General features: G+C 53.8%; 1 protein-coding gene across 2 annotated transcripts in view; it reads right to left on the bottom strand.

Moving 5' to 3' along the window:
• CPNE5 (copine 5) overlaps window positions 1-4,503 on the bottom strand; it is an 86,768-nt gene extending 82,265 nt beyond the window's left edge. For both annotated transcript variants that reach the window (XM_044917427.1, XM_021684609.1), the window contains exon 1: window positions 4,409-4,503. In XM_044917427.1, the coding sequence (XP_044773362.1) occupies window positions 4,409-4,503 (95 nt within the window). The remainder of the gene's footprint in view (window positions 1-4,408) is intronic.
• Window positions 4,504-17,104: the final 12,601 nt, after the last annotated feature.

Below are 17,104 nucleotides of genomic sequence, written 5' to 3'. Positions count from 1 at the left end.
TGGCTTTGACAGCTGCCACGCCCAGCTCCTCCTTCCCCAGAGCTGCCCTCCCCATGCCTGTCAGAAGAAAGCATTCAGAGCCCATTCACACCCCCTTCTGAGAGGCCCAGGGCACAGCTCCTGAGCTAGGCTGCTTCTCAAGCCCCAGGGCAGCAAACCGCCAACCTGAACAGACAGCAGAACAACAGCTGCCCACCAGCCCCGCCCACTGGCAGGGACAGGACAGCCGCTTGAGAGATCCCAGCAAGGCCAAGCAACTGCCCACCTCTGGACCCTCCCCTCCTTGTCTTCCCGAGGGGTCTCAGGAGCCCCACCATGTGAAACTGTATCCCTTCTTCCAGCAGGACCCCCGTGGAAGTGCAAAGGTTTCCTGTTACATAAAAAATGCAAATCGCTCTTTGTAAGCAACACGCTGCTGGTCCAGATCCCTGCATAGAGAGACCTGAAAAATAGTGGGACTTTGGCGAATGGGACTCCTGGATAGCTGAGTTTTGACTGGGTCTGGCAGGGAGGCTAACAGTCAGGAAAGGTCTGGAAGAGACCATCAGAGGAAGGAGAAGCTTGTGGCTCACATTTTCTACAGTGTCTGCTAGTATGTGGTTCCACAAACCATTTACCCTACTCACCCCCAAAAACAACGCCTCAGAATCTCTAAATGTACATGATATGTCAAATATATCTCAATAAAGCTGGAGGGGGGAGGGGTGAATAAGAATCTCTAGATGGATCAGATCTCCAGGACCCACAGAAACCCTGGGACCCGACTAGAAAGACAGATTTTTTTAATTTACTTTCAGGTGGCAAATAATAGGCAAATAAATGACCATTCATGGATGAATCCACTTCATCATAGCTGTGATAAGAATTAGTGTGCATCTTTGGGGCGCCTGGGTAGCTCAGTTGGTTAAGCGACTGCCTTCGGCTCAGGTCATGATCCTGGAGTCCCGGGATCGAGTCCCACATCAGGCTCCCTGCTCAGCAGGGAGTCTGCTTCTCCCTCTGACCCTCCTCCCTCTCATGCTCTCTGTCTCTCATTCTCTCTCTCGCAAATAAATAAAATCTTAAAAAAAAAAAAAATTAAAGAATTAGTGTGCATCTTTTACAGATGAGTAAACTGAGGCACTGGTTAAGTAGTTAATGCAATGTCACAAGGACAGGGCTGGGATTTGAACCCAGGTAGACAGATCCCACAGCTCAAGTTCCTAACCATTGAGCCAAACAACCAGAAGCTTTACAATATTTGACCCTGAATTTACCAAAGTTGGTAAAAACCACTGTTTGGGAGTAGACTATAGATCACCCAAGAGATACTCTACCCAAAGCAGGGACCCAAATATGTCCATCCCACAGTGTCATGTGCCTTTAGGGGAGGTTTGGCCAGGCCTCCGTGGTGGTCCTGCACTGGGGCTCAGACGTGCCCTCTATCAGGCAGCTATGCTCAGCTAGGAGTGCCCTAGGATAGGCATGGTAGGGGGTTGGGTCTTCTCCTAGGCAAGTGCAGAGAGGCTCCTGGGGCTGCAAGGGGTGGCAGGGACCTTCCTAAGAGCAGAGCAGGAAGGTAACTGGCTCCCAGAAATGCTAGTTTCCAGTTACCTGAAATGTTGGCTCCCAGCTGCCCATTCTAAAGCCCCCTGGAGTTCTCACCCCACCCCACCAACCCCTCTGCCCGCCTTACTATTTCCTGCCCACCAGAAGGGGTCACTTGGATGCTCAGGGCAGGGCATCCCTTAGCCTCCTCTCCTGGGACCCTGTCAGTGCCGACCATGGGATACAGTGGAGGAAGACTTATGACCATGGAGTGTAGAATATGCTGGAGAAAGCCATTCTGTGCAGCCCTCCCTCCTCCCTATGCTCCTCTTCGCCCTCCTCCCCCTTTTCCTTCTCTCTCTCATCTCTCTCTCTTCTAGAACCTAGATAGTTGGGTCTGGTTGAGGCAAAGAGATGGATTTACAATTTCAAATCCACCCGGACTGTTTTCTTGCCTCCCCTCTGTTCCAGGTGACTCCTGCCTCCTCGTTCTTCCTACCAGAACCCACTTCCCACCCTCTGGCTTTCAGGAGACCACCTGAGTCAGGCCCTCCTCAGGCTGATGGATCATGTCCCTTGAGAGGGAAGCAGTACCAGGGGTGATCCCAAACTACATCCCCCAGGCACTCGGATGCATCGCTAGGTACTTCTTAGGCAAAAAGTTTGCATCCTTTGGACACCTCCACTTTCAGGGAGCAAACAGAAGGGGCCAAGTGCTACCACCTTACAGGTACCATCATAGCCACTTACTGAGCACCTACTGTGTGCCAAGCAAGTGCAACGTAGTGTGCTGGGTGCTTCATGATCCTCTACTCCTGGGAGTTGACTCCTCCGATGGCATTTGTTGAGAATCTGCTACATGCCAACCGCTCTTCTAAGCATGTGAGCTCCCTCAGCAAGTAAGATTTCTCGAATACAGGTTCACTGTGTGTCCCATTGACAAATGGGGGCGATGGAGGCTAAAAGTCTGCCCCAAAGCGGGGAGCAGCACCCATTTCAAGGTGTTGGACTCCAAAGCCACCATGCCATGTGCTCTCTGCCTCCTCTCCTCTCCACTGCAGTGCAGGGTTCACGGGCGGGGAGGCAGGGTGGGGATCCCTGACCTCAAATGCTTATACAGTTGCTTTGTGGGGGGAGGGGTGAAGTCTCCACACCTGACATGTCTTCAGAGGTTGAGTGCTCAGTCTGTGAGTGACCCCCTGGCCCAGGCTGAGTACTCAGGACCCAGGGGACACAGAAGACTGTGATTCAGGCTGGGTGTCTCATGGGTGAGAAGGATGGCTGGAAGTGGAGGGGGGCAGGAGGGGGCTAGGCTTTTCAGGATGGGGGGATACGAACTGGCCGAGATGAAGGAGGGGTGAATTCAGGATGGGGCATCGGCTGTTCAGAGCTCAGCGGTGACAAGGATCCGGAGACAGCTCTGACACAAGCCTGACAAGCTGGGAGGGAGCATCAGGCGCAGGGATGTGTGCTCCACAGGGGAGGGAAGGCAGGCCATGGCAACTGTTGATGGCTGAGGAGGTGAGACTGGAGCTAATGGCCATCAGGAATCTCCCAGCAGAGCAATGGCAAGATGCAAATGGTGTCAAGAGATAATTCTGATAGCGATGTGTGGGACCGTGGTGGAGACATGTGGGAGCTATCACAGGAGACCCAGGAAGGGCCCAGCATGGGGGTGGGGGGCTGCTATGTTCCACCTCACCAGCACTCACGCCCACTCACCCTCAAATTCCCTCAGTCCCTCCCCTGCTCACACATCAGCCCAGTTCCTCTGGCTCTGTCTACACCCCCCCACACACACACACCAAGGCCACAACTTTGGAAAAGAGGGTTGGGAGGCCGCGAGGGTGAGTGAAGGGTCTGACCAGAGAGGGACCTGGACAAAAATGGGGTGGGCGACTTGGAACAAGGGCAGAGCCAGGACTAGGGAAATGCTGTTTGTCATTTGAGGCAGGAGGAATGGCCTCTCCAGGGGAATGTCAAGGGGGGGCTATGCCTGGGCCACAGTACCCCTCCCAGCCCCAGCCAGGCAGTGACAGGAGGCCAGCCCTAGGTCATGACTGCACTAGAGAAGAATCCCCCTTCTCCACCGGTACCCCCTTACTGCTTGGGGCAGCCTTCTCCTCAGATGGGAGAAACTGGGGGAGATACCCCGAAAGTCTGTGTGACATGACTGAGGATTTGGGGGTGGTAGCCCACAAAAACACACCTCGCCTCCCCTACTGGACTCCAAAATTCCACACTCAGTGTTCTAGTCCTTTGGCTTAAGATTTTGGACCTAAGTTATTGTTTTTTGTTGTTGGTTTTTTTTAAAATGATGCCACTTGAAGTTATTATCAGTTATCCACAGCTCAGTATGAATGAATCAATCTGATCCTTTTCCACGAGTCAGTTTTGCTGTTGGAGGTGAAGAAAAGCTTTAAATCCTGGGGTCTAGGACAGGGGTGGGTGGGGAGGGGAGGAGGGTAGTGGGGCAAAGGAGCAGGGAGAGGAGAAGAGAGAAGGACACAGAAGGCAGAGGCTGAGAAGGATGGGGCAAATCACTCACTTCTCCATTTGGGGAGGAGTTGATCAGAAATAGCCTGGAATAGCCTTTCACTACCTCCTTCTCCTTCCTCGGGCGCCTGGACCCCCTGTTCCTGTGTCTGCATTTCTCCTCTCAGCAGCCTGGAGTGCAAACTTTCGACCCCAAGCCTGCCTTCCCGTTCCGCCGTCACCACCCATGGCTGGGCAGGGGCTCCCGCTGGACAGGCAAGGGGGCGTCCTGGAGGCAAGGACACTCTGAAAGGGGGCGCGCGAGGGTAGAGGGTCGGCGCGGCAGGGACCGCGGGGCTCCGGGTCCAGGGGCGGGGCAGGGGGACCCGGCCAGCGGGCGGCTCACCTGCAGGACACGGTGATCTCCACCTTGGTGGCCGGGATGCTGCCCGCCAAGGAGTCGAACTCGCTCAGCGACGCCATGTCCTCGGGCTGCTCCATCGCCCACCGCGCCCCCCACCCCCAATTAGTCAATCCCTGCGCGATTCACGCCTCCTCCAAAGCGACTGAAACCCTGGGCTCTCCCCCAACTCCGGAGCCGGCGCTGGGCGGCAAAGGGAGGAGAGAGGAGCGCGAAGAGGGGGCGTGGGAAGTGAGAGAGGGAAGGGGGGCGGAGGGAGCGGGGGCCGCGGGTAGAGGAGGGGGTGCGGGTGACGCGACGAGGAGGCTGGGGGGCCAGCAGAGAGGGGCAAGGTGCCCAGGGAGCTGGGGCGCAGCGGAGAGAGGCGGAGGGGCGCGGGGAGAGGGCACCGGGAGGCACGCGCGGAGTCGTGGAGCCGGGTATGGGGAGAGGGGCGTGCAGCTTCGGGAGGGGACCGAAGGGGTGCGGGAGAGGGAAGAGGGGCGTGGGGGGCCGGATCGGGCGCGGGCGGCGGGGGTGGCCGGACGCCGGCAGCGCGGAGCCCGGAGCGCCGGGGCCGCGCCGCCTCTCGCTGGGTCTCGGCGCGGGCGGCAGCGGGGCCGGGAACCCGGCTGCGAGCGCCACCTCCTCGGCTCGGGCTTGGGCTCCGGGGCGCCCGGGCTGCGGGAAAATCAAATGTGCCCGAAGCCGCCGCCTCCCGCCAGCCGGGCCGGGCTGCGTGCCGGGTCCGCGAGCGCCGGAGGGGGCGCCCGCAGGGGCCGGGGCGGGGCCGCGGGCGGGGTCTGTGCACGGGTGTGAGTGTGTCTGTGTGAGCGTGAGGCTGTGTGTGTGCGTGTGTGTGCGCGCGTGGCGGGCGTGGGGACGCGGCTCCAGATGCTGGGAGCCTGGGGCGGGGGTGACAGCCAGAGACGGTCCGGGCCGTGCACTTCTCCCTCTGCGCCCACCCCCACCCCCGCCCCCGCCCCCACCCCACCCCACCCCACCCCCTCAGGGGTTTCCGACTGGCGGAGAGAGAGGGTTTTGTGACCCACCCGGCGTCTGTTTGGGAAGGGTCTGTGCGGAGCTAGGTGGGAGCGACCTGCGCAAAAGAGACATCACCTCCCCCAAGAGGCTTGGGGAGCTCTTTGCTGAGGGTGCGCCCCACGTGGGGTGGGGGGGGCGGGGCGGGTGTCGGTCTATAAACAGAATCACATCTCTTCTGGAGGTGTGTGGGGGCCACCCCAGTGCCCAGAGGGGCCTCCTCGGTTTCCCAGGGAGGGCCTTTGGGCCTAGGAAGGGTCTGTGCGTGGTTGTTCCTTCATCCTCCTCTGGCTCCCGCCGAGCCTGGCCACCCCGAGTCAGCCACCTAAGCCACACGTCAGCTCCCTCCCCATCCCCGGCCTGTCGTGATCACACAGCTGAGCCAGCCTCTGGGGTCTAGAAGCTTCCTCCACCAGACTGAGAGGGTGGCCGGACCTCCATGGGCTCCTACCCAACCAGCACCGAGTAGGCGCCTGCCGTGTGCTGGGCTCTGATCCCTGCCCTGAGAGCGAGGGGACAGTGGAGGCACCTCTCAGGCGCCTCCCACTCCGGAACCAAGCCCTTCATGGCCTCAGGGCAGGACAGGCCCCACCCTGCCTCAGCATGGCTCTTCCAGACCCAGGGTCGCCACGCTGTGGCATCTCCCCGGGGCTGCACGCATAGACTTGCCTCCAGAAAATCCCCCGCAGCCCCTCCTGAGCCTCAATGCAAGCTTTGCTGAGATGGAGCCCCCTTTTCTGCTCCCACCGCACGACGCCGGGGAGGGACCCGGGGATGCCGAGTGCCTGAGGCTGGACCCGGAAAAGCCACGCCCTCTGGGCCATGCCTTTGGCAGCTGGGCCCTAACTGGCCTGTTGAAGTCAACTCTCAGAACATTAGAAACAGCCAGAGTCAAAGATGAATATAAGAACATATTCCTTGGCCTAGGTTAAGTGTTTCCCGTTTACCCACGGCTCCGGTTCGACTGGACTCCTTCTGCTACCTGGGACTGACACCAAGGGGGAGAGGCGCTGGGATCCCCATGGCTGTGGGGCAGGTGTGGGTCTGAAGTCCCCACTCTCTGTTTGGGCCTGTGGCCCTATCTCCCCAGAGAATAATTCTGGCCTCCTTTCCTGAGAGATGCAATACTGGGCTTGTAATTTCTATGCCCTCCCCCCTTTCACCCCCCACATAGCTCTCCTAGGCAATGTTCCAAACAAACTTGTGGAATATGTTATCCATTCATTCCACCAGTATTTGCTGAATACCTACTATGTGCCTGGCCCACTGCTAGGGCCACTTGGGAAACTTCTTGATAACCACCGTTTTATTTTCAAAGAGCCTACTCCTGCCTAGACACCATGCTTAATTTGTTTTTTTTTTTTTTTTAAAGATTTTATTTATTTATTTGACAGAGACAGAGATAGCGAGAGCAGGAACACAAGCAGCGGGAGGGGGAGAGGGAGAAGCAGGCTTCCCCCCGAGGAGGGAGCCCGATGTGGGACTCGATCCCAGGACCCTGGGATCACGACCTGAGCCGAAGGCAGACGCCCAACGACTGAGCCACCCAGGCGCCCGCTTAATTTGTTTTTTAAGATATTATTCCCATACAGTAAAATTCACCATTTTATTTATTTATTTTTATTTTTTATTTATTTATTTTTAAAGATTTTATTTTATTTATTTGACAGAGAGAGAGAGACAGCTAGAGAGGGAACAGTGTGGGAGTGGGAGAGGGAGAAGCAGGCTCCCGGCCAAGCAGGGAGCCCAATGCGGGGCTCGATCCCAGGACTCTGGGATCATGACCTGAGCCGAAGGCAGACGCTTAATGACTGAGCTACCCAGGCGCCCCTATTTTTATTTTTTTAAAGATTTATTTATTTATTTGACGGAGAGAGACACAGCGAGAGAGGGAACACAAGCAGGGGGAGTGGGAGAGGGAGAAGCAGGTTTCCCGCCGAGCAGGGAGCCAGATGCGGGGCTCGATCCCAGGACCCTGGGACCATGACCTGAGCCGAAGGCAGATGCTTAACAACTGAGCCACCCAGGCGCCCCTAAAATTCACCATTTTAAAGTATACAATTCAGTGGTTTTAGTATATCTCACAAGGACCATATATGATTTTAAACTCTCAAAATATTATAGGTGTGAGGCATTACTATCTGCATTTAATAAATAAGGAAGCAAGTGGCCAGAGAGGCTAAGGAACTTGCCCATGAATACCAGGTGGGAACTCGTAGGGTGAGAATTTGAACCCTGGTCGTTGGGACCCAAGTTTGCCTCTTGGGATGGGGCCAGATGATGGTCTTAAAAACCATGTATGAAATCAGGCGCCTACTCCCAACCATAGGGAGCCACTGCAGGTTGTTTAGCAGGTGAGTAGTGAGACTGAAGCTCTATCATGTTACCTTGTAATGTGACAGCATCTGGGAGAACAGCCTCAGGGCCTCTTTCTGGAAGGAGTCTCTACTTGTCTGTTTCTCTGCATTCTCTCTCAGCCATTGCATTTCCACTGCTGGGTTTTGGCAAAACATTGTCTTGGGTACCTGTTCTGTGCCAGGGGCTGTCCTAGGCTCGAGCATAAAGAGGCAAGAAAGATTCTGTTCCCAGAGTCCACAGGCTAGTAGGGGTCCCAGGACATGCAGACATTTAAGCCACAGTGCAGCATGAGGGGTGCTGCTGATGTAGGTATAAAGGCCCTGGGCACGGAGAAGAGTGGCCAACAGTTCTGCCTCAGGAGTGGAAACAAGGGACAGTCAGGGGAAACTGCAAAAAGAGGTGATCTGGGGGTTCCTGGGGGGCTCAGTCAGTTAAGCGTCTGACTCTTGATTTCAGCTCAGGTCATGATTTCAGGGTCGTGAGACTGAGCCCCACATCAGACTCCGTGCTGGGTGTGGAGCCTGCTTAAGATTCTTTCCCTCTCCCTCTGCCCCCCATTCTTCCATGAGCACGCTCTTTTTCTCTCTCTAAAAAAACATGATCTTGAGAAGGGCATTGAAGATGATATCTGTTTGGTCCCCCCAGAAGCTGACCCTGAGAGAAAGATTTGAATGTGAGTAGTTTATTTGGGAGATGAAGGAAACACCCTATGGGGAGGTAAGACAGGTAAGTAGGCAATACGGGTGGTTTAGCAAGCCGGTTATCACTGGGCAGCTAGGGCTCATTCCCACTGAGGAGCTCTGGCAGACTAGGTAGAACATGCCTCAAACTTAGCCTGCCAGAGGGGTGAGGGAGCAGGGGTGTGGATACACCAATTTTTGGTCAGTCATTGGCTCAGTGGCTGACGGTTGCTGTTTTGTGACGATGTGGCTGGAGCACAGGGTGAAGGTGGAGGCAGTAGAACTCGAGGCCAGGAGGTGAGGGGCCATGATGCAAGGCCTCCTCCAGGCGCAGGAGCTTTTCAGAAGGAGACACTGAAGGACGGGTGGTCTGGATGAGCCCCCTCAGCTACGTGGCCAACAGAGTGAGCCGCAGAACACAAAGCTGGCTGGTCAGGCCCAGAGCAAAATGCTCACAGTCCTTGCTCAAATGAATTGCCGATGATTCAAAAGCAGCCAGCAGGCGTGCTGTTTGATGGGTCATTTCTCCTTTGAGGGATCAGCTAGTGCCGAGTTGCTGAGGTCACCTGGGATGCTCAGGCAAGCCAGCCGCCAGGCCAGCAGGTGCTGGGGACGTGTTGTCTGGGCCCGGCAGCCAGATCGGAACCAACCATGGCCCTGGCCCCCCCGGCCACGTAACCTCGTCCCTCTGATTAAGAACTGTGAGCACGGAATGGGCCATGCCCAGAAGATCTGGAATAATCAGCATCAGCGCTTTGCCTTTGCCATCCAAGACTGCAAACACGCTCTCCTCTGATCTAATCCGCAGTGTTAATGATGGCAGAGCAATTTCGAGAGGCAACTTGCAGCATTGATAAGGAGAGGAAAAGCACCACGGGGTTTAGGAGGCTGAGACCCTCACAGAGGAGCTAGCTGCTACCCACCCTCCCAAGACACTTCGTGTAAATGTTGCCCTCAGATCTGCCCTGGGTCAGACTCATGATGGTAGAAGAAAAGGGACACAGAAGACCAGAAGAAGGACTCTGCGTGGGACAGGGCAGTGGCGGCTGCCCATCCTGCACCTTAGAATAAACTAGAAAAATGTGTTCTTTACTCTGGGTAAATGAAACCCTGAGCCAGACAGGGCACATGGCTCGTTGAGCAGAGTGTGTGCTGGCTTTGAGCCTACACTTACTCCCTTGGCTGGGTGTCATTGTGCAGTGAATACCCTCCACCACCATACATGGCAGCCCTGGGGAGAAAAGGAAAGATAGAGGGCATGACAGAAACCTGAAGCCAGCATGATAGTAAGGAGGTGGGAGAGATGTAGTGTCTGATTCCATCCATTAATAGAAATGCTAGAAGGGGCTTGGTTGGAGACCATCTAGTTAAACCCCTTCTTTTACTAAGAAGCTTAGAGAGGGAGAATGATGCACTCAAGGTCACCTGAACTCTTCCTCTGATAAGAAACTCCACCAATAATGCAAGGTCAGGTACCGAAGAACAGCAAGGACCAGCCTGAGAAGGTGTGGGGAGAAGCCATGTTCTAGTGGGGTGGAGGAAGAAGTGCAAGTGCAGAGCTCTCCACACCTCCAAACACCATTCCTCCCTGAGGGTGGCGGTCTTCCAGCCAGACGTCCTACCATCCCCACCAGAACCCCATGCTGCCCCTCCCTTCCGCTTCTCCCCAGATCATAGCACCAGCTAGCTGGGTCCTGGTGTCATGGGGGCAGAGAGAAGCCCCAGGATGCTTCCTTTGCCACCCAGCAGCCTTTCTTGCCTTAGGGTCTGCCCCTCCCACCCCTCCCTACCACGGCATCTGTGGCAGCCCAGTGGGCACTAGCTTCCTCTCTCACTTCTCTTGCTCTCTTCTTCCTTCTAGCCACTCAGGCTTTCCCAAGCCAGGGGAGCCTCCCACCCCATACAGTCTAGCTACTGGAATCTTCCCAGCAGCATGGGATCCACTTGAGACCAAAGTCAGGTTTTGGCGCTCCTCTGCTGGAGATCCTCCCCTGGCTGGCATGTCACTCTGTGGTAAGAGGACTTACTGGGCTGTGGGCTCAGTCCCCTCCCCTCCCTGTGACCTCTCTGACTTCAACTCATCTTTCTCTTCACCTCACTGACCCCATGCCAGCCACACCGCCCTCCTCATTGGCCCTGCAACTCCTGTCTCAGGACGTTTGTACCTGCTGTTCCCTCAGCCCAGTCCCTCGGGTCTCTGCCCAAATGCCCCCTCTGCATGGAACCTTTCCTGGCCACACTACCTAACACAGCGCCTCATTACTCTCCTCCCCTGACCTGCTTTATTGTCCCTTATAGCATTTTCCTTGTCTGTGTAGGATGGAAGTTTTACACACGCAAGGACTTTGCCTTGTTCACTGTGCCATCCCCACCCCTGAGACAGTGCCTGGCATGTCACAGGTGCTCAGTTTGTCAAACGACTAAATGAAAGTCCACCCCTTCCTGAAACATGGACTCATTCAGGAGGACCCTCGGCCTCCACCTACCAGTCCCAAACAGGGCGTGAGTCTTCCCCACCACGCACAGCTCGTCTAGCCTTCTGTCCAGCAGACATGTAGTGAGCATCTATAATGAATTCAGTCATTGAACTGGTCGACAACTGTCAGACCGAGAATCTCTGGGTCCCTTGGCCGGGACCACAGAGAAGGGAAGGGATTTTTTTTTTACCGAGAACCTGCCATAGAATAGGCATAGCAGGGAGAATTAAACATGTCACACATTTAATCCTCATGTCAACTCCATGATGCTATTGTCCTACTTGGCAAATACTCCTTGGTGCCAAACCCCCAGCTGCACAAACTAGCTGTGCTAGTTCATCACCAGGGATAGAGAGATGAGTCTCCTCAGAAGCTGTCCAGTGGAGTTGGAGCACTCACTTTGAATTCATGTTCTAGAAATCTGTCAAATAATGGGCATCATCTGCTCCATTTTACAGATAAGGAAACTGAGGTCTGAAGTAGTTCAGTAACTTAACTTGCCCAAGTTCACACAGGTAAGCGATGACAGGATGCAGACCCAGGACTGTGTGGGTCCAAAGCCCCTGTCTTTGGCCAACACCATGCGGCCTCCTTCCAGGCCTCGTTCAGGGCCTGACCAGGAGCCTCAGCATCTGCCAACATGGTCCAGGCCCCTGGCCCCTCACAGGTCTGCACATGGTCTGTGTTCGGGGCCTTGACCCACTTCTCGCTTCGTCCAGCATAGACATCATCGTCTATCACCCTCCCCCAAATTGTTAATCCAGTATTTAGCCCAGTATTGTTATTTATGATATTAGAAAGCTCAGTGCTGCTGCCTTTAAAGATAATTCAACTTACCTAGATTTTACAGATCTGGAAACTGAGTCCTAGAGAGAAGAGATTCGCCCAAGGTTGTACCACTAGAGATAAAAACTAACAGGAGCTCTGATTAGAATCAGTCTCGGGGATCTTCTCTCACCTCGGCTCCTTCAAGAGATGGGTCCCCTCGACTTTCTGTTGATCAATAAACACAGATGTGCCATCTCTGGGCCTTCCACAATAAAAGCCAAGGGGATTGTCCACTTCCCCACACCCACCATCGGGCTTTTATGCCCAACCAGAACCAGTGACACCTGGCTGCCCTTGGCCTTTCCTCCTGCCATTTCCTCTCTGCCATGCCCAAATCCTCCCCATCTTTCAGGTCCTAGCACTTCCAAGAAGTTAGAGTAGATTCTAACCTGACCAAGTTTCTCCTTCCACTGAACTACCAAAACTCTTTTCTTAGGTGGATTTTTTTTTTCTCCCTCCTCTCCCCACTAGCAAGGGGTGTGCCCTGCAGGCCTTGGACCTTGGTCCTCCACAGCCTGGCCTTTCCAGGGCCTCAGCCTCCCTCTTTCTTTTCACTGGACTTAATTGCATTTGAATACATTACTGCCAGTCAGCCAGTCTGCTCCTGGGCCTCTGAACCCTCTCTGCGCTTCATGTAAGCCCATTTCCTCTTGTTTGAGCATCTTGGGAAATGGAGGGTGAGTCCTCACATTTCTTCACGAGCTTAAAAGCAGACTGTGTCCCTCCCTGAAGTCCCAGCCTCCCACCGACACACCTGTCACGTTCCTGAGTGGCATGCTCAGGCCCAGGTGAGGGACAGAACAGCTGGCTTTGTACCTGGGTGGCCTCGATTGATTCTATTCCCAGAAGCCCCTCTCAGTTCTCCCCTGCCCCAGTTGCTGTGAGGGTCTGCCTTGGCCGAAGGACTCTCCCCCCTCCCTACCTCGGGCTAATGGGCTCAGGGCTGCGGTGTCACACAAGCCCTCAGACTCTGTCACCATTGCTCCTTAGCATCTCCCCTGGCTGTACCTGTAGTGGGGCGGCCTGAAAAGCCACTGAGGATGAAACACTTTAAGGCCTACATTAATTTTCATGCCAAGCTGCCTGTGTTTGCCTGCCTGGCTGCTGAAGAAAACTAAAACGTGCACAAAATGCCACAAGACTGGCTTTGTGCGGAAGCTCAAGTCCCAGTGGCCCGGCCCCTGGAGCCCGCCTGCTTGCATCTCCAGCTGTCTGCCATGATTTGCCTGGGTTTTATTAACCCCGGGCCCTGCCCTGGAAAAGGAGCTCATCAGACACACTTCACATCTTGCCTCCTCCACCCCTGGCTAAGAAAAGTTGCCCTGATTACAGGAAGTATGTGTTCCCCAGTTCTCTGATAATTCTATCAGGAGCCAGGGTGAGGCTCAGGTGTCAGGCTCCCAGAGCTGCTGCTGACAGGCTCAGAGGCTGTCTGCGTGCACGCCTGGGGCCTGGAGGCCGACTGCCCGCTTCTCCATTCACGCTGTGACCTTGAACCCCTCACTGCATTTCTGCTTGGGAGTAATACCCACACTACCATCCCCTCCAAGTTGGTACGAGATTCTAATTAGATGAGGATGTGCTGGGAGCTACCAGGGAAGAAAAATATCATCATCAAATCATTGAAGTTTTTATTTAAAAAAAAGATTTTATTTATTTATTTGACAGAGAGAGACACAGCGAGAGAGGGATCACAAGCAGGGGGAGTGGGAGAGGGAGAAGCAGGCTTCCCGCGGAGCAGGGAGCCCGACGCGGGGCTCGACCCCGGGACCATGACCTGAGCAGAAGGCAGACGCCTAACGACTGAGCCACCCAGGCGCCCCTCATTGAAGTTTCTAGACCAGAGTGGGGGTTAGTCCTCAGTCTACAGGTGGAGGCTGGGCGAAGGAAGCTGCCATGGGCACACAGTGACCTGGTTTGAAAACTAGTTTCCATGTTTTTTTGAGGGGAAGAAGGAGGGAGCAAAGGTAGAAACTGAACGTATGGGAGTTTAGGGTATGGTGGAGGGAGAGAGCAGGCCCGCAGCTTGAAGCTCAGCCCACTGAGTGGAGCCTTCACCCATGGAATGGAAGCATCTGTGAATGGGGCATTATGATGCCTTGTTCACAGGCCTTCAGAGAGATTCAGTGGAATAATACATGGAAAGCATCTGGCACCTGGTATGTTCCCCAAACACAAGTTCTTTCCCGACTCTTGTTTTATCTTAAACAGCATCACAAATGCTTTCAAAAAGGGAGGCACAAAGAGAACATTTCCTCTGAGCTGAATGTTGCCGAAAAGACAATTGTGAACCTTGGATTCCCTCTCCTTTGGGGGTTTTTCTTATACAGTGAATGTGAAATGGCCATTTTCCCTGTCAGTGTAATGAGGAAGTAGAAATATTGCTTCTCCCTCCTCCCCCACTGCTTCTGCTACACAAGAGCGTCCCCCCCGCCGTACACGTGGGCCAGTAGCTTTTAACGGAGCTGCGGCTAGATCCTCACGGAGAGGAAAGTGATTTCTGTGAGATTCGCTGAGTTGTGAGGCTAATATAGTTATGATCCAATAAAAACACTGATTAGGGTCGTTTGTGTTCCCTTCCCCCGCTTCCCTCCTGCTGTGCCTCCGCAGGCCTGGTTCAGGCTGCTGGGAAGGAACTTAGAGATAGCTGAGCCTGGAGCCTCCCCGGCCAGCTCTGCCTGGGGACACCCTAGGATGCAACAGTCAAATTGGACAGGCCAGCCTGCAAGGCAAGAGATTCAAGTTCTAAGCCCTGCCCTGCCACCAAGTCATTCTCTTTTTCTGTACGTCATCGTCCTCCCCCGTATGCCAAAAGTGGAGGTAAAAGGGCCACGCTTGGGATCAGAAGCTCAAGTCCTAGCCTTGGCCTTTTACTAGCCTTGCAACCCTGGACCGGATATTCTATCCATTCCTTCACTCCGTACAAGGCTTTGCGCTACTTACCTTTGGTCTCCAGTTCGCTCATCTGCAACTGGGTATACAAATGCCAACCTTAGAGACTGAGTTGGGGGATTAAGAGAAAAATACAAATAAGAAGCTTCCATGGAGCATGGAACAAGGGCAACAATAACTTTTCATTTTAAGCTTCCTTTTGTTGACTTTGATTCTATAAAAATATTTGCTATTGCTGGGCGTCAAATCGGGGCTCCGAGATTACTTGCTGAATGAATGAATTCAGCTGTAGAGCAGAATATTATGCAGCTAAACGGGAACTGGCTCTCTATAATGAGGCATGCTACAGAACCAGGCCCTGCGGTCGCAAGGCCTCCACCGATCCTGCCATGCACAGAGGGCTTCTCCTCCATCTAGACAGGAATGAGGGCTGGTTGGCATGTACCAACGGACAGACTTACTGCCAGGCTGACATCTCAATTCTGGCCTCTTGCAGTCTGAATAGTTGCTGGTTTTCCACATCCAGGGGTGGCAGGCCTGGCTTAGGAACATCCTGAGAGGCTATGGTAGGCCTCTCCTGAAGCAGCTGCAAGGCTAAACTGTATTCACAGTGGCCCCTAGTGGCAAACTTCTAGAACCGCACGCTAAGTGGAAACTTGGCAACTGAAGGAATCTTCTCAGAATGACCTAGATTTGGAAATTTAGGGTTAACAGGGGCCTAGTTCTAATCTTCGCTTGACAAATAAGGAAACCAAGGTCCAGAGGCAAAGTGCTTCGCCAGAGGTCACACAAAAGCTCACATGTGTCTGTCCGCAAACTTTTCCCCGAACTGGGCATCTGTGGTTCCAGATGTAGTCAGGGATCATGAATTACCCATTCGGAAGAACAAAGGAGGATCCAATTTCTAAAACCAGACCAAGACCACCTTAGAGTGAGACTCTCATTTGTTTTCTTCCCCTGCATTTTGCTTCTCTCTTATCTGTAAAAGAATGTTGCTGGAAAATCCCTATTCTGGTATTTACCTAGAGTAGTAACCTACTCTGTAGGCAATGAGACTCTGAGGCCATGAAGCCTACTTTGTAGGCAGTAAACTCTGCCGCTCAGAAAAATGTGCTTTTCAATGTTTCCTCCTCCACACGTTGCAAGAATGTGGTGCCAGAAGGGGCCACAGTGACGGCTCAGATTGGCTCGAGTATCTGGGGGTAGGAATCATTTCCCTTATGTGGGGAAAGCTATTTTGACGTATTCTGGAGACACAAATCCAAAAATAAATCGAGCTGAGGACTTCCAGAGGGCTTAGTGGAAAGGCTTTGCTGCCATACCAGCTAAAGCCTGGGTTTGGAGATGGGGTAAGGCTATTTCAGCAAATGGATCTTAATCTTTTCCTGACAGAGAACAATTTTAAATTTGATTCATTCAGCAATAACTTCAAAGAATTGCATAAGGTGCCTTCAGCTCCTGGTGGGGAACAAGACAAGGGCTTTGCTCTCAGAGGCTAGCCCAGGGGGAGGGAGAAGCTGTACAAGGTCAGGGTGCTGATAACATTGGGATGAAGAGGCAGGAGAGGTGTACGGTGGCTTCAAGGGCCACTGGTAGTACCCACAAGCTGTTTTCTAAATGCTGGTGCTTATTCTAGATACCTGTTCTAGCTCATTTAAATCTTCACAATAACCCTATAAGGCCAGGACCATTATCCTCATTTTATAGTTTGAGGAAACTAAGGTGCAGAGAACTTAAGAAATTTGTCCTTCACAGTACTGCCAAGTGGTGAAGCTGGGATCTGAACCCCAGTCTGGTTCCAGAGCCCTTTTCCTTCAATGTCATAATTGCTGATGATCTCTCCCCTGCATTTTCTGTGATGTCTGTGACCTACACCATCGTACCCACCCTGGTGCCCACACAGGGATCCCAGTACCATGCACCATGGTCTGATGTCCACAGTGCACTAAAGTGGGAATAAAAGGCAAAAGGGCAGAGGCGCCTGTGTGGCTCAGTCGGTTAAGTGTCTGCCTTCAGCTCAGGTCACAGAGCCCTGGGATCGAGCCCCCGTTGTCAGGCTCCCTGCTCAGCGGGCAGTCTGCTCCTCCTTCTCCCTCTACCCCTCCCCCAGCTCATGTTCTCTCTCTCACTCTCAAATAAATAAATCAATCTTAAAAAAAAAAAGGCAGAAGGGAAGTTTCCAAAAGCTTAGTCTCAGGAGCCAAAGCCAGAGGCAGTTAAAGCTCATTCTATGCTTTGAATTTCTTCACTCTTCCAAGGCCACCACCGGTCAAGGAGGCAGATCGGGTTATGGTGCTGACCGCCCCATGCTCTTAGGAAAATCTTCCCCACCCCCAATGTCATGTTGGACAAACATGACCTCTGGGATCTCACTACTCAAGGTATGGTGTCTAGATCAGGAGTCACCATCTCCTGGGAGCTGGACA

This window comes from Neomonachus schauinslandi, chromosome 8 (assembly GCF_002201575.2).
Source record: "Neomonachus schauinslandi chromosome 8, ASM220157v2, whole genome shotgun sequence".
In the NCBI taxonomy this organism is placed as follows: Eukaryota; Metazoa; Chordata; class Mammalia; order Carnivora; family Phocidae; genus Neomonachus; species Neomonachus schauinslandi.
Note: the sequence above shows the minus strand (reverse complement) of the source record. Positions and strands in the feature narration are given on the sequence as shown.